General features: G+C 42.8%; 1 protein-coding gene and 1 long non-coding RNA gene across 4 annotated transcripts in view; one reads left to right on the top strand and one right to left on the bottom strand.

Annotated features, from left to right (window-relative positions):
• The first annotated feature begins 18 nt into the window (after nucleotides 1-18).
• On the top strand, nucleotides 19-7,790 carry LOC147135042 (uncharacterized). Its single transcript, XR_015090248.1, has 3 exons — nucleotides 19-210; nucleotides 804-2,326; nucleotides 7,542-7,790. It is a non-coding gene; the product is annotated as an uncharacterized LOC147135042 (long non-coding RNA).
• Nucleotides 7,791-18,434: 10,644 nt separating this feature from the next.
• Nucleotides 18,435-22,294, bottom strand: part of cln3 (CLN3 lysosomal/endosomal transmembrane protein, battenin) — a 48,850-nt gene continuing 44,990 nt past the window's right edge. For all 3 annotated transcript variants that reach the window (XM_086055723.1, XM_086055722.1, XM_086055721.1), the window contains one exon: nucleotides 18,435-18,891. In XM_086055723.1, coding sequence (XP_085911849.1) covers nucleotides 18,781-18,891 — 111 coding nt within the window. In that variant the 3' untranslated portion in view covers nucleotides 18,435-18,780. The remainder of the gene's footprint in view (nucleotides 18,892-22,294) is intronic.

Genomic DNA, 22,294 nt, shown 5'->3' with positions numbered 1-22,294 from the left:
GCGCGCCGCACTACACAATGCTGCTTACTCGCCGTAGCGAAAAGTGAAGCCACTGGCGGCCATCTTACGTTGCCACATGCTAAGCACAGCTAACTTTAATACAAGGATTTCTCGGCAGCGTTTTCACGTTATGTTCTGTCTCAACGGCGAAAATGCCACCGTGTGTGGCCTACCATTGTCTGGGAGAAGCGCTGCATACACGTTTCATTGGTAAGAATGCAATTATAAATTTTCTCTTATAAGGTGCTACTCAATATTCATCTGCATCATGTTGTCAGAACCAAGTAGTGAAGTGAAAGCCTGACAGATCAAAATTTGCTGCGAAAATGTAAAAACTGAGATAATAGGGTCTGTGCACCACGTCATCACGACGTCATCATCTGCCATTTTGGGAGCTACAGTGAATTAGTGCACGTTAAAGGCTGTGTATTTGTCGATTCAAAAATATGTTAGAAAGCAACAAATTGGCAGGGCTTTACAAGGATAAATTAGACAGTGAAGCCAGAGACCGATATACTGTATTGCAAAAATAAACATTATAGATGGTTTGGATCTCCACATAATGGAGCTACGAAACGGACCTACTTCCTCCTTTGTGTGCGCCGGATATTTTCGCGTACCTTGTGTGTAGTGTGAGTGCCTACACTCACAATTTAAACATTATAAATCTTTAGCCTCGTAGGGGACTTCCGGTTTGACGGCATGCTGGAGTAGTTGCTCGCCTTGGCGCTCCTGACTTTATAACTACCTGTACTACGTTGAAAATTACTCACTGATTGCAACCACAGTGACTTTGGTTTCAGTTGATCTCTCTTCAAACTTTGATACACCTACCAAAATGACAAGCAGAACCACCAGGAACCAGGAACAGAGGTAAGGGGACATCGATGCCACTAGCGAGCCTATCATGGCTATGCTAAAGGCAACCCTCGAAGAACACAGAACATCGCTCGTCGTTGAACTCAGCGCATCGACTGAACGTTTGGAGGCCTTGTTGGACAACATTCAGACCTCTATTCCTAACCACAAGCAGCGGATTGTGTCTCTGGAAGCTTCGGCCACAGCAACAAGTGAAGAAATGTAAAGTTTGGTTGCTAAGCTAACGACAGTGGTGGAAGATAATGCTAAACTGAGAGCTAAGCTAGTTGATTTGGAAAGTCGAAGTCGCCGCAATAATGTTCCCTTGCTGGGTGTACCGGAAAATGTCTAAAAACTAGACCGACTGCATTCTTTTCTCAACTGCTTGTGGACGTCTTTGGATTGGACACTCTGGGAGCTCGATCGGGCGCATCATATGCTAGCGGCCAAACCGGGCTCCAACTCGAGGCCCCGGGCGGTTGTTGCATGCTTCCACAATTACCAGGCCCGCGAACTTGTTGTGCGCAAAGCTCGAGAGATGCGAGGAAAACTCAAGTATAAGGGCGCCCCCACCACATCGTTGAGGACTACTGCCCGGAGCTGCTGGAACAACGGTCTACCAATCGTGGAGTCACGAAGGATTTGTACGATCTGTGACTCAAACCGCAGCTTCGCTACCCCGCCAAACTGTACATCACGACTGATGAGGGCACCCGGAGACGGTTGGCTTCTCCTAATGACGCTAAGAACTGCATCGCCTCACACTTTTGAGTTCGAGCTCTGTGGGAATCTAAAGCATTCGGACAAGCTATGACTAATCAAAAGGATGAATAAATTGAGACATTTCCTCTATGCTTTTGATATACCTGTTGGTAGATACACATTTGTTGTGGCTGCACAGTTTGCAGAGTAATGTGAATTTCTGTTTTCAATTATTTTTCTTCTTTCATTTATTTATTTTTTGTGCACTTTATAGTTTTAAATATTCTTGCTTATACACGTTTACTTACTCATTTTGATTTGATTATTTATTTATTATTTCTTTTTCATTTCTGTTTATTAATTATTTTTAATAGGATTTAATTTGATCATAATGCTGCATTAGTGACTTAGTTGTCTAGCTTCCACGTGTGATTCTATGTTGGTTTAGTTAGTGAACCCTTCTTGCTGCACCAGGGAAGCCACTAGTCCGGAGTTAGGTTAGATATCTTTGCAGGGAAAAGTTTGCACCCTGCTGCACAATGGACACTCAAGTTATGTTGACATTTTTATGGGGTTCTCGGGCTAGTTTTTTGTTTTGTGAATGTGTGCGTGCGTGTGTGTATGTTTATTCCAGCCTTCCTTTTTTGTTTTTCCCCCTTCTTCTTCCCCCCCATTCTTCCTTCTTTCTCCTTTTTACAGCTACCTGCCTCAACGGTTGATTCTCCTACACTCAATATCGACCGGCTACGATACCTACGTTATTCCTGTGAGTAATGCACAGTACAGACAGTGGTCTTAGATTTATTTCATGGAATGTGAGGGGAGTGGGGAATGCGACCAAAGCCAATAAAGTCTTGGCCCATCTTACAGGAGATGCATTTTTCCTTCAGGAGACGCATCTTAGAATAGAGAGATAATGTGACTTAAGAGGAAATGGATTGGTAATGTGTATCATTCTAAATTTAATGTCAAAGCTAGAGGAACTGCTATACTAATACGCAATAATATTTAGTTTGAACACCACAAAATGATTACTGTTGGCCATTTTGTACTTGTTTCTGGTAATCTACAGGGCACCCTTGTTATACTAGCTTGTGTATACCGGCCAAATTGGGATGATGATTCCTTTATTGCTAAACTATTTTCTTCTTTACCGAATATTGATAATTACCATCTTATCATTGGGGGTGATTTTAATTTGATCCAGGATGTGTTGTTGGATAGGTCTTCGTCTAAGGTCTCCTCCTTAAGCAAATCAACTAAAGCACTAGACTTCTTTAAGGCTCAATTGGGCATCTTGGACCCATGGCGTCATGCTAACCCTGACACCAAAATATTTTCTTTCTTCTCTCATCCACACCATACATTTACGAGAATAGATTTTTTTCTTATTGATAAAAGATTACTCTATAAAGTAGTGTCCTGTGACTACCATACAATAGCTAAATCAGACCATTCGCCAGTTTCTCTTGATTTTAAATTGGGCACCAGTTTTCGCCCTCTGAAATGTTGGAGATTTAATTCTAGCTTTTGACAAATGTGAATATACCAAATTTTGGAGATTACAGATTTCACTTTTTCTACAACGGAATAATTTCCCTAATATATCTAGAAGTATATTGTGGGAAACCTCAAACGCATATATGCGGGGTCAGCTTAAAAGTTTTGTTTCCAACTTGAGGAAGGAAGAGTTGTCTCACACGACCGATTTTCTTAACAAGATCAAAGACCTAGACATCAGATGTGCATTTAATCCCGACCCAAGTCATTTCACAGAACGTTTGAAACTTCAAGCTAGTCTTGATCTTACTACTACTACGTTCTCGACTTCCGGCGCCGCGCGAGTGGCAGCCCGCTACAGTAGCTCCGGCTCATCGGTGAGCCTTTTCGTGTGTTTTTGTTCTTTAATATTACTCTATCTCATACTTTTTTGGTATAATTGATAGTCGTAACTTGCGTAGCAATGGACACCCAAACTGCGGTATTCTTGCTGCTGCTGATGGCTATTTTTTGCGCGATCGTGTCCGGCGACTTGGCTCGGAGCCGAGCCCCCATTGTTTACAGCCGGAATCAGCTGTTAGCACTCCGTGCTAACCATGCGCCGGCTCCCGGGGCGAGACCCGATATCCCCCGTGAGCTGAGGAGGAAGAGACGGGGATCTCGTGCGGGGGTTAAACGCAGGGAAAGGAGGAGACGATACCATCCCGTCCTCCCGTCTGTTATCATGGGGAATGTTAGATCGCTCCCCAACAAGATGGACGAGCTAGCGGCGCTTACCCGGCACGAGAGGGACTTCCGAGAGGCTAGCCTGATGCTATTCACGGAGTCGTGGCTAACAACGCTAACGCCGAACGCGGTCGTAGAATTGGACGGCTTCCAAATCATACGCGCGGACAGGACGCTGGAGAGTGGAAAGAGGAAAGGAGGAGGGCTGGCTGTGTTTGTGAACGATAGATGGTGTAATCCTGGGCACATCACGATTAAGGAGCAGCTTTGCAGCAGGGATATTGAGCTGCTAGCTGTTGGCATGAGGCCATTCTACATCCCGCGAGAGTTTAGTCACGTGATCGCGGTGACTGTCTACGTCCCACCAGCTGCCAGCAGCGACACAGCCTGTGATGTCTTGACTGCAGCAGTGAGCAGGCTACAAACACAGCACCCAAATGCCCTGGTACTCATCTCTGGTGACTTCAATCATGCCTCCCCTTCCTCCTCTCTGCCTTCATTCACACAGTATGTCACCTGCCACACCAGAGACAATAAAACACTGGACCTTTTCTATGCCAACACCAAGGAGGCATACACACCACTGCCCCTCCCCCCGCTGGGCAAAGCTGATCACAACCTGGTGGCTCTCCAGTCTGTGTACAAACCTCTGGTCCGCAGGCAGCCAGCTGTGACCCGCACGGTTCAGAGATGGTCTGGAGAGGCCGAGGAGGCCTTAAAGGACTGCTTCAGCACAACTGTGTGGGAAGTTTTCAGCGATGCTCACGGGGAAGACATTAGTAGTCTAACGGACACTGTTACAGACTATATAAATTTCTGCATGGAGAACACCATACCCACCAGGACAGTAAGGTGTTTCTCCAACAACAAACCCTGGATCACACCAGACATAAAAGCTCTCCTGAAGGAGAAGAGGAGGGCTTTTGCGTCAGGCAACATAGAGGAGCGGAGGACTGTGCAGCGCCAGCTGAGGAGGAGGATCAGAGAGGGGAAAAGGTCCTACAGGAAGAGGATGGAGGAGCAGCTGCTGCAGAATAACGCCAGGGGAGTCTGGAGGGGCCTGAAGACCATCTCAGGCCACGGACAACCCAAGACCCGGACTGGGGGGGACCTGCAGTGGGCAAATGAGCTAAATCTCTTTTTCAATAGGTTCGATCAGATGCCTGCCTCCACTCCGTCTCTCCTGCTGCAGTCTCCACCTACTCCTCCTGCTGGGCGTGTCACCCCCTCCCCTCTTTTCTCCACAGTCTCCAGCTCCCAGCTACACCAGATAGCCACCACTCCTTCCTGTCCAGCCTTGGCCTTCACAACATCTCAGGTGAGGAACCAGCTGAAGAAGATGAAGGCGAGGAAGGCAGCGGGTCCAGATGGCATCAGCCCCCAGCTCCTCAAATCCTGCGCAGACCAGCTGTGTGGAATTGTCCAGCACATGTTCAACCTGAGCCTGAAGCTGGGCAGGGTCCCCCAGCTATGGAAAACATCCTGCCTGGTCCCGGTGCCAAAGACCCCCCACCCGAAGGAGCTCAACAGCTTCAGACCGGTGGCGCTGACGTCTCACCTGATGAAGACCCTGGAGAGACTGGTCCTTGTCCACCTGCGCCCCCTGGTGAGCTCCTCAATGGACCCACTCCAGTTCGCATACCAGCCTGGCATCAGTGTGGATGATGCCATCATCTACCTCCTCCACACTTCACTCTCCCACCTGGAGAAGGCGGGGAGCACTGTGAGGATCATGTTCTTTGATTTCTCCAGTGCTTTCAACACCATCCAGCCCACCCTACTGGGAGACAAGCTGGAGCGGGCGGGGGTGGCGCACCACCTCACCACATGGATCCAGGACTACCTCACAAACCGGCCACAGTATGTGAGGACACAGGACTGTGTGTCTGACGTGCTCCTCTGCAGCACGGGGGCCCCACAGGGAACTGTCTTGGCTCCCTTCCTGTTCACCCTCTACACCTCGGACTTCAACTACAACACCCCTACCTGTCACCTGCAGAAGTTCTCTGACGACTCTGCGATTGTCGGCCTCATCACAGGCGGAGATGATCGGGAGTACAGAGAACTTACTCAGGGTTTTGTGGACTGGTGCCAGCAGAACCGCCTCCTGATCAATGCGGGGAAATCCAAAGAAATGGTGGTGGATTTCGGTAGGCGCCAGCACTCTTCACCTGCACCAGTGAACATCCGGGGAACAGATGTTGAGAGAGTCTCAACTTACAAGTACCTGGGTGTTCATCTGAACAATAAACTGGACTGGTGCGACAACACAGACGCCCTCTATAGGAAGAGTCAGAGCAGACTCTTCCTCCTCAGGAGACTGAGGTCTTTTGGGGTTCAGGGGACACTCCTCAGGAACTTTTATGACTCGGTGGTTGCATCGGTCATCTTCCAGGGAGTGGTCACCTGGGCAGGCGGCGTCTCGGCCCGGGACAAGAAGCGGCTGGACAAACTGGTCAAGAGGGCCGGCTCTGTCCTGGGCTGCTCCCTGGACTCTGTGGACTCGGTGGGGGACAGGAGGATGTTGGCCAAGCTGTCATCAATGCTGGGCAACCCGGACCACCCCCTCCAGGGCACCCTAACAGCACTCCACAGCACCTTCAGTGACAGACTGTTACACCCTCGCTGTGCAAAGGAGAGATTCCGCCGTTCCTTCTTGCCTGCTGCTGTCAGACTCTTTAACAAGAACATTGTGTAGTCTCTACAAACTGGCGGTCATTAGTGCAATTGTGCAGTCCTGCACCTGAGCTCGTATCGTGCAATACCCAATATTCCCCACTACTGTAATACCGTGCAATATTCAACATTCCCCACTACTGTTAGTCTAGTTTTATTTTTATCCAATGCTGTTCCTTACATTTCACTACAGCACTGCAGCACTGTCACTTAGAGTATTTTTTCCTCTGTACTATGTACAGGCCGAAATGAGTGTTCCTCATATTTTTTATGTAGATGTAGGTTGGTGTGTATACACATGTGTATATACACATGTTACTGCGTATATCTACATAGGTTTGATTCTAAATGTTTGCCGTCAATGTTATACATTAATGGCCACATTATGCCGCCGCCCCTGTGTGACCTATATCTTTGCTACTGTAACAATGAAAATTTCCCCACTGTGGGATCAATAAAGGCATTCTTATTCTTATTCTTATTCTTACTACGGCAGCTATGGTTCAGTTGATCAAGACTAAGCAGAGATTCTTTGAATCTGGTGATAAAGCTGGGAAACCTTTAGCTTATCAAGCCCGCGTTGAGACAACCTCGAAACTAATTTTGAGTGTGAGAACTGCTACTGGAGAAACTGTATTGGACCCAGATGGAATTAATGATGTATTTGCCCATTATAATGAAGCCTTTTCAATTAATCGACTACCCAGGACTCTGTCTGAAGCCACGATTTCTTTAATTCTGAAAACAGATAAGGACCCTTTGTCTTGTAGTAGTTATAGGCCTACCCCCTTTTTTCGGAACGTGTTGCAGACATCAAATTCAAATAACAGAATATTTGCAAAACAACAATAACATTCATCAGTTTGAACATGAAATATCTTGTCTTTGTAGTGTATTCAAATGAATATAGCTTGAATAGGATTTGCAAATTACTGCATTCTGTCTTTATTTACATTCTACACAACATCACAACTTCAATGGAATTAGGGTTGTAAATTTGGCACTTTGTATTTGTTTTGTACTAACAAAATGTTTTTTTTTTTTATTGTTGTTTTTTTTTAAATGTTTGTCCATATCAGCTACTGTCAGAAAGAACCCTCTCACAACACTGCCCCCAACATGAAATTGAGAGCTACATGCAGAGATGGTTGCAGATGGCAGCAGACAGAGAAGGGGGAAGAAAGTGGCGATTCAAGATAGCTGAGGCAGTTTAAAGTAGAAGTTCAAGTCTGGAATTTTGTATGTTTTTAATGGGTTATTTGATTAACTCTAATTGTTGTTGTTTTGAGTAATAAATTAATCACCTTGGTGATTGAAAGTTAATTGAGTATAGTGTGTTCATGTATGCTTTTAATTTTAACACAACCACCTATGTACATTGACACTTATCAGGTCTTGTGTTGCACTAACTTCTATTTCCCATACGTATTTTTTGCATTTTTCATTGGTGTTTCTGAAATGCTGAAACGTGATACTTATAGAATTTAATTAACATTCAAAGCAGGGGATACTAGCCATCTTATAACACTTTTTTTTCCCTCCATCCAACAACTGAATCAAAGTCAGACTGCACCAATAAGGTGATTGTATCTACATTTTTAACAGAAACCTGGAGTATCGTGTTTCAGCATTTCAGAAATACTAATGAAAGAAGACACGGATGGGACTCAAGATCTCCATGACAACACCACAGTTTTTCATGAGGTGCATGGACCAGGTTTGGGCCAGCAACACACATTTATAATTGAGATCAGTGTATAGTGTATGGGCCGGAGCTGGGCCAGAAGGAGATTTTTCATTTGATACCGGTATGTTGTGTCTGGGCCAGAGGTGGGCCAAATTATTATACGTATAATAAGACAGTATGTGGACCAGAAGTGGACCAGATCCTTTTTCTATTGTTATAAACACGCTGGGCCATGTCAGGCCCATCAATGCAAACCTTAAGTCAAAATGTATATACGCCAGACTTGGCCCGTGGAACTAGCTGTATACTGGGCCAGAAGAAACACAAGCATGTGGCCCACGTATAAGCCGGATGAATTTTGCTACCATTAGCCAAGTACTAATGCTAACAGTGAAACGCATCATTAGATTGCAATCTATCCCCGTAAGTCTGAGTCCAAAGCTATTATTTGAGACAGAACGACGTTATAAAATACATATTAATAAATTGGATATACACGTTGCGGACTTTACCTGCTGTGAAGATGTGTCTCCCGAGCCGCTGGAACTGGAAGCGCCGTCCGATCCGCTCGCGTTCGCCATCTTTGTTTTCTTCTCTACGCATGCGCGGGGAGAGGAATCGCGGATCGATTAGCTCCCCTTCGGACCTGCCTGTGTTCTGCGTGACGTCATCCTAATTTGCATGTTGTGCAGATTTGTCCTCAAAAAAAAGAATCGTCCTAAACTGGCAATTCGTGCGTAGTGAAGATTCGTAGTCATAGAAGCGAGAGTTGTATTCACAAAATAATGGCACTCACAGTTTTTTTTCGTACTCACAAGAAGAGAAGTCAAATCCTCACAATTTTGTTTCGTACTCTCAAGAAAAAAAGTCAAACTCTCACAATTTTGATTTGTACTCACAAATTATTACTATTACGGATACGAATCTTTAATCACGGATATGCCTTTTACTATTACGGATACGAATCTTTAAATCACGGATATGCCTTTTTGTCTTCATGTCGCTTTGCAAGCAGTGGCGTGCGGTGTCCCTGCTTTTTGCTTGCAGCCGCCACCTTCTGCTCGAGTGAAGCGGAGTGAGAGTGACAAAAGCCCTCATCGAACAGCGAACGAAAAGTTCCAGCGAGGCTGACTGTACAGCCTAGCGTGGCCGCATTGGAACGTGCCAAATAAATGTGCACGTCTACTCATTCCCACTTCAGTCTCTGTAAAGATCCTGACTGGTTAATGCCTAACCGTGATCAGCAAAGAAGCATTTTTTTTTAAGCAAAGAAGCAATGTGCGCCTGTCCCAGCCTAAATCTATGTAGCTCTGCTGACTTCCAAATTTCCTCATTCTCATATAAATCAGCCACGGAGAGGTTAATTATTTTTGATATGTTGAAGTGGGCATTAAAAGGGATATCCACATGCATTTTGGTGCCAATTGATCACAGTTTTTGGACGTTATAAGTAATGAAAGTACAATGATTTCCAATGGAGAGTTTGGAATCGGTTCCCCCCGTGACTCCGGCCGAACAAGGATAGAACAGTAGGGGGCGCGGCCATTGTTCTCATTATCAAGGGGCGTTATTCAAGGAGACATTTATTTCCTAATTTATCCCAAATTTATTGATAAAATAGAAAATGACAACTCTTTTCATTTTCCTGATCAAAAAATATATAAAATGAACTTGTTAGTGAAAACGTGGCCACCTGGCCCCACCGTCCCTTTAAATATGGGAGAGTGAAACAAAATTGGAAACAGGTAATGAACATAATGAACACTTTGAGAGACATTGAACATTTTAGAAGGGAATTGAAGACAGAAGGGAAACATCGAAGAGACTTAAACAAAACAGGTGGTTAAAATAGTAAATAGTATTATTTTATTCTCCGAATAGACCTCTGTTTTTGTTGTTGTTGCTGTTAGAATGTGCAGTTAGTGTATGTTTCTCGTGTGCTCAGTTTGTAATTCTCATGTTTTATGGAAAATATGATTGGATGCTGGTTTTGATTAATCAATGTTTAAAAAAACAAACAAAAAAAAACATATAGTGCAAATTAACTGCAGTTTTTGTAATGAAGCCATAGAGACCTTAGACTCTAACAGGTCTAAGATTAGTCGAACATTGTTATGTATGAGCCTTCCTTTAATGAAGGCAGACTGGAACTCGTCAATCAGTTTATGTCAAATATTTTTAATCGTGTTTGCATGTACCAGGGCCAACAATTAGTAGTCATTGCAAAGAAGAGTTATTGGTCTCCAATTAGTCAACTCTAAGAGATCCTCATTTGGTTTGGGTAATAACGTTATTAAGCCAGTTTTCATTGTGGGAGATAGTTCACTATTATTTATACTGTCCATGTAAGCATTAAATAATAATTGCTTTAAGTCATGCCCAAAAAACTTGTAGAACTCAATGGTAATTCCATCGATGCCTGGAGATTAGGTAGATTTCATCTTTTTGAGTGCAATTACAAGCTCTGTTATTGTTAGGTCCTTTTCAAGTGATATTTGTCCTCATTTGTCAATTTGGTTACATTACTTCTAATCGTGTCCATAAAGGCATCACATTTATCTTTCTCAAAATTTTCTTTAAACAGATTGCTTTAAAATAATTGTATTTCTTCTTGTATTTGAGATGGATCATGTATTACAGTACCATTTTTGTTTAGTTTAGTTATGTTATTCCTTGTTTGCCTTCTTTTTTCTAAATTGATAAAGTATGAAGAATTCTTTTCTCCTTGCTCGATCCATTTAGATTTGGATCTTACAAAGGCTCCCTTAGCCTTTTCTAAATAAATTTGGTCCAATTGATTTTGAAAAGAGTCATCTTCATTTAGATTTGGTTTTCCGCAAAGTAAGCTTATTTTTTTGACTAAATCTTTTTGTTTTTGTGTTCTTACTTCAGCATTTTTCTTCCCCATTTCAATAGCTAATCACTTTACTTGAAATTTGAACCACTCCCATTAGCCTATGTTCGACATATCCAATTTGTTTATTTCTGTCAAGGTCGTTTTCACCTGACAACATAAGCTGCTGTTGACCAAAAGTGAATTATTGAATTTCCATATATTTTTAGACTTTGAGTTTTGAGTGTCGAAATTTAGTGATAAGTTAATAATGCAATGGTCAGTAAGTGGTGTTATCTGAATATCACATTTTGCCACAATATCAGTTAGAGTTTGAGACACCAGCCAATAATCCAACCATGAGCATACGTTTGGGTTCGCAGAACTAATCCATGTATAATTTTAAGTTGGACATTCTCCAATAGTCAACCAGGTATAATTCTGCACAAAAGGAATTAATAATGCTACTATAGTCCGGCTGTGTTCCTCTGGAAGGCCTTCTATCGAGCCAAGAAAGGGGGGCTGTGTCATCCCCTGTTATTATATTGTCCATACCGTAAGTAATTTTCCATGCACTGATTGATTGAGTTAAACTTAAAATGGTCTTTTTGTTTAGAGATCTGTTATTGTATCCATAAAAGTTCAGTAGTATTTATATCGTGTCTGATATATCTAGCACATCCATTAACCAATGGCCATCATCATCACTCTTGTGCTCAATTATCGATCCTATACATTTGTAGAATAATATTACCACTCCTGCTGAATGAGAAGTGCCATGTGAATATAATGCAATGTCACCCCATTGTTGCTTCCAACATTTTTCATCCTCATTACATGAATGCGTCTCCTGTAGGAAAATTATATTGGCTTTTGTTTCCTTACAAAATAAAAACGTGGCCTTGCGTTTAACATTGTTCTTAATACCTCTAACATTTAAAGAACTTAAATGAACAGACATAACTAGATTAAATTAGAGTACGCTTTGAGTGCGTTGGAGAAAAAGATCAGAATATGCAGGAATCAACCTATTGTCCTTGAACCTTTTTTAAAAAAACATTTTTTATAACCTTTCAACCCTTTGAAGCCTGAGTGTTCTCAAAATGCAACCAATAATATACACGTCTACTTCCATATTCGCATACATACACACACACACCCCCACACACCCACCCACACACACACGCACACACACACATATACATATATATATATATATATATATATATATATATATATATATATACACATATGTATATACATACATACCTACATACACACATATACACCAATACATACACATACACACTTATGCATAAAACTATATATGTACACTTGTATTCGAGCAATACATCGTAAGGTTATTTTCTTCAAGTTGAACTCCCTATTAACTAAAGTGTTGAACCCTAAGTGCTATTTAAATGTAAAGAACAATACATATACATATAAAATATCCATATATATAGTCGCATGTATATATATATATATATATACATATATATTTACATATATACACATATATACAAATATATTCATACGCATATAAACATCACATACATAAACATGTACACACATATCTGCATACATACACGTATACACAATCACTCATATTCTTTCTCACACACACACCCACACACGCGTACCCCCCCCCCCCCCCCCACACACACACACACACTTTTGACACCAATTCTTTTCTTAGATTTTAAGGTTCCACTTTTTGCCGTCAATGATTGTATACCCCTCTTTCAGAAAAGCTCTTCGTCCACGGCGACATGCTTCTTCAACTGTAGGCCACAACTTTGTCCGCGCTTCTCGATCTTCCTTCGAAAAATCCTCTTTGAACCTGATGCTCATTTCTCTGCACACAGTGGCCTCCTTCGCCCTTCTCCATATCTCGTCCCTCGTTGTTCTCATGCTGAACTGGATGATGATCGGACGTGGTGACTTGCTTGTAGCTGCATCCTTCTTCTGCCCCAGACGGTGCACCGTGTCCACTGTTTCTCGTAGTTTGTCCACCGATATCGGAATCACACATGTGAGAATGCCTATCACAGTTTCTATTGTAGTTTCATTTTCTTTCTCTTGTAATCCGGTAAGCCTGAGGTTCAAACGTTACGGCTACCAGTTGCAGGCGCGCGGACATTGGTCGTGACAGCGGTTCGGCTTTGCCGGGACGCCGCTATGCCAGCGTTTTGGGTGGCGCACCTGTTCTGAGTGCAGCTTCGCAGTTGGGTGTTGGGTGCCAGAACCAACCGGCTCGGACAAAAAAACAACCGGATCGGACAAAAAAAATGAAGATTGCCGCGCCGGGAATGGTCTCGGGCTGTGAGCGAACCTCAAACGAAAAGGGAAGTGCAACAAAAAGTTTAACAAAAAAAAAAAAAAAAAGGTTGTTCAAGAGAGTGATCTTATCAAGAGGAGTTTCCTTTTTTTCAAGGGAAGAGTTTTTCCAAAAAAATGTATTTCGAGAGAGGTTTTCAAGCATGAGGAGTTTTAAGAGGGAGAGTTTTTCCAAAAGAAGGATTTTCAAGAGAGGATTTTTCGAAGAGAAAGACGGGGAGTTTTGTACGGCCTTTTATTGAGGCCGCGCATGTTAATGAGGCTGGCGATGAATATTCTCTAATTCTGTAGTTGTGAAGCTTACAGAAGTCTGCACAAATCACCAGAAATGTTGAAATACTTGTTGGGATTTTTTTTTTTTATCACTCAAAACCATTTCAGGGACGTGCATCTGAAGAGCAGGTTGGTCACGTCCCCAGTTGATGGAACGCAAAACAAAGTTGTTGTTTTTCTTTTGTAACTGCATCAGCACCAGTGGTCGCATCGAACACAACAAAATGTAATATGAGTCAATCAGCCTGTGTTGGGTGTTGTTTTCATTTCACATGCAACCTGTGGAGGCAAATCAAGAGTGAACACATTGACGCACATTAAAACAGTTTTAATTAGTTTCCAACTGCAAGCGCTGGCAAGTCCATCTTCACACTCGCCACTAGGGGTTGCACGTGCCCTAGTAATATGCGGTTCGGTTGTTGGATGTATATTCCAGTTGGCGGCGCTGCCTCTTGGGCGCATCCCGTACGTTTGATCTCCGAGGCAGATTCGCCAGAGACGTGCTAATTGAATACAGACACAAATGGGGTTCGGCATCTCTATGCTGGCTCTTGCATTCTTCCGATCTTCTTGCCAGATAACAACTCCTTGTAGTCTGTGGTTATATTGTCCAGCACATGCCGGTGGCTTATTGGGCCCTGGAATGTGCTCCAGAGTCTGGGTGCTGGCACTTCAAAAGGGCCATATATAAGTATAAAAGCCGTACATGTGTATTCCTTACCTTTCAACCCCGGGCAGTGCTGAATCTTACAAAAATTGTAATTTGCCCGCATTTTTCGGTATATAATCTTACAAAGTATCTATATATAATCTACAGTCATTTTCGCGCAGCGGGAGAGGTGGGGCAAACGGACCAGACATTTTTATGTAGATTCTCACACAGTTTTTATCGGTTGGGGTTTGCATGTGCGCTATGCTCGTGTGAAAGTCGACCGAAGTTTACTGTCGCAATTGCTAACATGCGCTCCGGATTAGAGCCGAAATCGGCAAAACGAGATCAGTCTGACAAAAAACGAGTTTTGAATTGTTTTTTTTTTCCCCCCCGTACAAAAATTGTTATACAGCGTACACAATTTGAAATGATCAAAAAACGTATAAAATACGGTGAAAACTTATAAATTGACAGGTATGGTATTCCAGGTCCGCTGCAGAGGAAAGGGGGTTCACCCCCTGTGTTCATCCATGGATGGCATCTCATATTTGTTCCACAGAAACAAAATTATTTTTATCAAACTAATTTGAATAGCATACAGGTGAAAGCATAATAGCTAATAACTAGAGTGAAAATGACCAGAAGAATTTGTCTCGCAAAACATTTTACTGTGCTGAAATTGTTGCTTTTTTTTTCTTTACCATAATTCTTAACTCATCAAGTTGAGTATCAGTTTCTTAAATAGTACATACAGTACTGAACTGAAAAAGTTTGGTCTGGAAATGGACATACAGGAAGTCCTCAATTTACGAACGAGTTCCGTTCCTACACTGGCGGAGTGGCGGTGTAACCCGGATTTCCGTGTATGTCAGAGTTCACCGTTAAAAGTCGAAATTTATGTCAAAATACTGAGGATGAAAAACGAAAATACATTGAAATAAAACCATAAGATGTTGTAATTACCAATATTGCTGAGAGGGGGATAGAGAAGAAGCAGAGGAGGGCGAAAAAGGCAAAGATGCTGCCGGCGCGCGAAGACACGATCGAGACACTCTGCGCATGCTGAACCGTATGGAATGCTGGTCTTTGTATTACAGGAAGTGCTTGTATGCCGAAGTGTGGTACAGTATTTGGAGTGTAACCCATTGCAGATACACAAGATCCAAATGCTCAGGATGATGAAAATTTTGTGCCCGACGTGAAGTGGAGACTAGACCCATTGACATTGGAAGAATGGTAAGCTAAATCGGCTACGATTATTAGCCTAGCATTATTGTTTGAAATCTGATGCTGTGCTGTAAACCTATTTGTTCCATATATTCTGCTAGCACTGAGAGCATGTCATAGTGGGTTGGTGTCCCACATTGTCAAATGAGCATTATTTTATGTCACATTATAATAGTCCTAGTAGCCACAACTAAGCAGATGCAGCACTTAAAATCACCCAGGGATAATTTGATTACCATTACAGAATTTGATAAAGTAATAGAAAAAAAAGAACAGATTTGGTTTTGTAAAGTAATTCAATGTCGCTCAAGTATTTAAAGTTGAGTGTGCATATTGTCCTTATTTGACAGGTTTAGCAGTTGAAACCATGCACTACATGTGCACTACACACGTTCAAGTGTATCGACAGGAGTGTCAGCCACTTGATTGCGATGTAGAAACCTTTTTTTGTTTGTCGCTTCAAAAAGACAGCGACAACAACGGATTTCGTGCCTGTACAATAAAGTGACCTTGAAGGATTTGTCCAATATCAGCATCTGGCAGGTAATTACTGACTCTAGATGGATGGCTTTATATTTGCCAATATGTTAGCCATATGTTGATCAGACGGTAATTGCATTACACATTTTTGGTCATCACACACAAACAGCTAAATGTCCTTACACATAAGCAGTCCTATAGCACTCAATAGAAAGGGAAGAAAGAAAACTATTTGTGTTTGTGTAACACACACACACCAACAGGCCTTCACATACAGCACGCATACAGCTTTGTCTAATGTAATGGAATGTGGCTTTGAGAGATATATATCTGACAGAGCTAGAAGTCCTTGTGACCAAGGATGTCTCCGGGCCAGACGACCTGGTCCTTGAAGTGATTAACCATAGATAAAGAAGATCAGGACCAACGTTTTTTTTATTAGACTAATTTTGACAGCACAACACTATTATATATGTGGGGGTTGCATCTTAGACAGCGCCCTTTTCTCACTTAGCCCCCATGGGTGTGAGTGTTTGCGAGGTAAGAAAAGAAGCCCAGATCTGACATTGTCTGATTCCTGCAATACAGAGATTGAAAGAAATGGACGAACAAATTCAGTCAACTTATGTGAGTCCTGATTTACACTGGATGCTGTCTTGAAAGATTAAACGAACACTCATTGGAAAATGGTTGTTGTTTGTGAACTAATAATTGAGTTTACGTCCGAAGTGAGTGACCTGCTGAAATTTTCCAACAACCTATATGACTAGACGATGTATTTGTCTTGCAAAAACGACCTGGATGGTGGCGGCGAAGGCGGTACATCCGTGAGTAGCTTCTTTACACACACATGCGTAACATAACACCCACGCCGCTGCCAAATCCGCCGTCGTCTCCTCCACCGTTCCATAGATTCTTCACTTATTCGTCATAAAGCACCTTCAGGCGGGCTGGGTAGATCCCGGAACCGCAGGTTCTTGTCCTTCCGGATCATTCGTGCTTCCCTGTACTCCTTTTTCATGGCCAAGATTTATGGTGGGTAGTCGTGATCGAAGTTTATTTTATTGCCTTTCCACACAAATCCCTTCTGGCATGCTAGACGGAGCACCTTCTCTTTGACCGTAAAGCATAGAAACCTTCCTAAGATTGATTGGGGCTGGGTGCCAACCGGTGGGGGTGATGGCCCCGCCCTGTGTGGCCTGCCTAGTTTAATAACAGTATGGTCAGTTATAACCCAAACATATTTTTTTCAATATATAGAATATGTTCTATGCAAGCCCACTAGTTGAAACAAGGCATTTTGATAAACATTGCGTTTGTGGAATAAGAGTTAATACACCCGTTTTTAGCCATCTCTGGGGGTGGCCATTTTGTCACTTCTGTCGACTAAAAATGACATCACAACTGCTCAGGGCTCAGGTAACGACCAATCATTGCTGACCTGTTTTTTAAGCTGAGCCAGATTGGTTGTTCCCTGAGCCGAGATGGCTAAAAAGGGGTAGATTTTGCTGCTTAACTCATATTCCACAAACACAATATTAATCAGAATGCCGTGTTTCAACGAGTGGGCCTGCTGGGAACATATTCTTGTGTTTGGGTTGATTTCTCCCATTTTAAAAACGACATAGTACATTCAGAAACATAAGTCATCAAACATATTGAGATTAACCAAAAATCAATTCGGGACTTGACAATATTGTTGGGTTTGAACCAGGAATATTGTTTTGTGTCTGGATATTCCACCATATCCACCAGAAGGAATTTAGATGGGGGAAGAAAAAACACAGAATAAGCAATATCCATCCATCCATCATCTATACCGCTTATCCTCACAAGGGTCGCGGGCGTGCTGGAGTCTATCCCAGCTGTCTTCGGGCAATAGGCGGGGGACACCCTGAATTGGTTGCCAGCCAATCGCAGGGCACACATAGACAAACAAACATCCGCACACACAATCACACTTAGGGGCAATTGGAGTGTCCAATCAACCTACCATGCATGTTTTTGGAATGTGGGAGGAAACCGGAGGACCCGGAGAAAACCCACGCAGGCACGGGGAGAACATGCAAACTCCACACAGGGAGGCCGCAGCCGGGATCGAACCGACGACCTCTGAACTGTGAGGCGGACCAGTCGACCACCGTGCCGCCAGAATAAGCAGTAATAATATATAAATAAATAATGCAGAAGAATTGCTTATTCACAGCAGTCTCATAATAATCTGAAGGAAACCCAAGAGACTCTGAATTTGACTAAATGGTGAGTTTACTGCCTAGACGAGATGCTTTGCCTCCGCTGCAGCCGCTTTCAGTTATGTTGATCTAAAATGAAAGTTTGAATTTTGATAGTCTTCCTGCAAGTTATCTTCACTTTTTATGCTGTCTTTGTCGTACTGATCAGATATTTGTATCGAAACGATTTCATGAACAGTATTTGCTTAGCAACGCAATGACAGCCAAGGCAGTGTGCAGCAGCACAACTCGGCTCAAATGAACTTTATTTATAGAGCACACAAAACAAAAATGCAAACTATATACAGCAGGCTAATTTTAAAATCCCAACCAAACACTTTTTACAGCTGTCAAAATGATATGCCTCAGGAGAGGAAAAACTACTGCAGTTATGTTGCCTGAGGTTGCAACTGCTCATTTTTACCTTGTCCTCTTTGGTCTTCACTGAGATGGTTTAAATCCATCTTTTGCAGCTAGGCGGACCAGGTGTAGTATGCTGCTGGCTTACAAGCTTTGAGTTGGTGTTTGTGAATGTGATGATTGATGCTCGTCATGAATATGAATTGAGTGAGTCGGTCTGTAGGCTAGATCAGCGCTAACAGAAGTATCTGTGAAGAGGGAAAGCAGTGACTGCAGCCAATGCTATACCCACACTGTCTCCAACGCTGGCTGCAGCCATGGCAAACTCCCTCTGTCTGTCTTCAGTCTACGGAAAAAACAAAAACATCAGGATGAACATGGGCTACCTGTGTCATGCCTGAAGGAAGAAAATGGTCACAATATGGACACTAGCAATTGTTTATTTGGCATCATTCTATAAAAGCTTATGAAGATTTTCTCAGAGGAATAAGACTCTGGATGTGCTACAATTTGACATTCACCATGAAGCGGGTAAAGATGTTTTTTTTGTTTTGGTTTTGAAAGCATTCCAATTAGTACATTTATTGTATTTTGTTGAACTAATACAAATAAAACATTTGAAGTTGTTTAGCTGTCAGCTATTATTTAACTGATTTGTACTTATTTGAGGTTTTTGCTGTGGTATCGTTTCCTCTTTTTGTCTTTTAAAAGTGAAGTCAAGGCAAACATTTTTTTTTCAAGAATATGTTCTATGCAAGCCCTCTAGTTGAAACAGGGCATCCTGATAAATATTATGTTTGTGGAATAAGTGTGAATCCACTCGTTTTTAGCCATCTGTGTTTAGTTTCTGCTGGCATATTTGAGAGCCCGCGCGTAGAAGGAAAATACGGAGAGACGCCTTATCCATTGTTGGCGTGATCGGTCATAGTTACTGTATGTCTAGTTTGGTGAAAAAGGTCCCTATAAGGACACCTGTCCATTAAATCGACACATTGGAGACAGTTGCTCAGTTGATACGTGGAAAAATTGAAGTTGGTTGGAGGGAAAGACGATGGGAAAATGCCAACTTCTCAGATAAACTTTAAAAATCAGCAGAGCTGGGCAGTCCGTCCCTGGGCCGGACCGGTCGGACCCTCCGGCTGACAAATAATTTAAAAAAATGGCTGGACTAAGCATGGCCGGAAGTCGATTTTAGTCCGGCCCACTAATTGGCCCTCATGCGTGTGACGTGCTCGCGAGGCGGCAAAATTTCATCTCAGCCTACTCGGTGAGAGGCTTCTTTTTAGACTTCTTTCTACTCCCGCGTCGGCGCGAGCGACAACTGATATTATAGGGATTGTGGTATTGCACCCCAGCACCCCCCACCCCCTCTTGGAATGGTATGCCCCAATTGCAGGTGGGAGGCGCGGGTTACGTGATGTGACAATAAGGAAATACAAACACGCTTGAACGCACGTTGCCGTCTCACGTCTCTTCTTACACAAACAACTGCCACATTGATTCACATGACTGACGCATTGTGCTGTTGGTGACAGGTCTGCAACACATGCCACGCACACATCAGGATTTGTTGCTGCTCTGATTGGTCCATTATATGACATTTTGCGATGACATACAGTTTCCCACACGTAGAGGATGGCCCACGCAGCTCGTTGCTGCTGCAAAGCAACTAGTTTAGCAGCGTTGTGCGTAAAGAATTTACTCATCCACGTTCCCCCTTAGCCGCCACCTTCCAGATCGTTTTCGCAATAAAATTAAATGCATAGTCTAGTCATCTCGGTCCCTTTGTGGTTGTAGCAGGCACGATATCCATTGTGGTCGTGTCTTTTTGAAGTGACGCCCCCCGACTTCAAAACAACTTGTGTCCACAAGTATATATATTATTATTATTATTTTTTGTTTTGTTTTGGGTTTTTTTGGAGTATATTCAAGCTGCATACAGCACTGACTCAAGGATGACGCTGCCACATCAAGATGGAGTTCATGCACTTCTCTGGCGTCTTCCCTACTTCCGGAAATACGCCATAGCAAACCAGCGGTGTATAGTGGTTTGCTGGTATGCTTTTATTTTGAAGGCCGGGAAGGAGGGGAAGTGTGGAAAATAAATAAGTAACTTGCCTACGAATTCTGGCCGTCTGTTGGACCCAAATAATTATACAATACGACAAATCCAACCACGGGGCTCGCAATGCAAGTAAGCACACGCAGTTGGCTAAGTACTACTGGCGCATTTGAAGCGTTCTACAGCGAGTTTAAATTGTAAATTAGCCAGCTAATGATCTTTAAGAAGACCCTGCTGTTAGAGCATTTCTCCCGCGGCGACGTCAATCATGGATCCTTTTTTTTTTTTTTTTTTTGGTCGGAGTGCAGAATGGGGCGGGGGCCGACAATGTTTATGAATATGGCCGGGGGGGGGCGCGGCCGGAAGGGTACCAAAGTCAAGGGTGGAGGGACCGGCAAAAAATGGTCAATGCCCAGCTCTGAAAATCAGATTAGACAAATGAAGCCAGTTTGTTCTATTTGAGCTATCACAACATTGCAAATGACTTCATGTAAAGAACAGTGCCTACACTTGGGGGGACTTGGTTGTATTCAAGGGCCTGGAGCAAAGCATGTTGGCTGGATATTTGTCTCGTGACAGCAAAGGTGTGTTGCTTTTGGTTGACACAGTACATCCATCACTACTTTAATGGTGTAAAATGTCAATCATGAAATCATTTGTGTCCGCATAAACTTGTCTTGCTGGGTGTCGTCGAAGCTTTTCGAGCTAGTGCTAGCTTGCTAGCTGCTAACAAAGAGACGCGTTTGTTCACAATACATCGTTCAGCAGACATCAACAAGTCTGAGTGTAAAGTCTCGCGATGAAGTGAAAACGTGTGCAAGGCCGACGAAAAATGTTTTATAATGTTCCATCAACGTATACAATTTGTATGACTCCATAATTAACAGATTCATGTTGGAACGTCAATTCCCCCTGGTTTAGAATTACTGCTGGTAGGTATCGCAAAATAAGATCGCTAGTCGAGCGATGAGACCAGGCGTAAACAGTACAGGTGTTCACCATTGTTATGAACACAAAATGGACTTTGCGACAATTGTGCCTCGACCGCCTGCTCTCAGGCTACACACAGCATACAAATGTGACACGGTGGGGCTCTATAAGAATCACTGACTATATTTTAGATGTCCAAACGTAGCACCCTGCTTATTTGTAAATGCACATTCATGTGAAGATCTAGCCCATGTCTCACTCTTACCAGCATGAAGAGCTATGGAAATAGGCTGTTTATTCAACACGTATTCTGTGTTTATATATATTACTACAGTACAGATACTTCACAAGTGATGACTTCAATATGAATAATTTTACATCAAAGTGAGTATGCAATTCTTTAGAATTACAAGAAAAAATTACTCTCATATTTTGTTTTTTCAAACGACGCAATATCGGTATGGTATCAGCATCTGCTAATACTGCATAGGGTATGGGAATCAGTATCGGGAGCCAAAACGGAACAACAATAGTTAAAATCACTCAATAAATAAAATGATAAGAGATATATGCCGTGCCATAGGGAACAAATGATCTGAAGTCTGAAGTGCAGAAAATGTCATGTGTATGACTGCAACAACAATAACAAAAAACGTTTTGTTTTTTTTAAAGTGATGTACATGTACATATAATGTACATTTCCATACATTAGGTTGTGCATTAGCAGAATCCCTCCCATTGCTCTAGTTGGCAGGGC

This window comes from Filicampus tigris, chromosome 16 (genome assembly GCF_054856515.1).
Source record: "Filicampus tigris isolate MCC_2025a chromosome 16, RoL_Ftig_1.0, whole genome shotgun sequence".
Classification (NCBI taxonomy): Eukaryota; Metazoa; Chordata; class Actinopteri; order Syngnathiformes; family Syngnathidae; genus Filicampus; species Filicampus tigris.
This window is presented reverse-complemented; position numbering and strand designations above follow the sequence as displayed.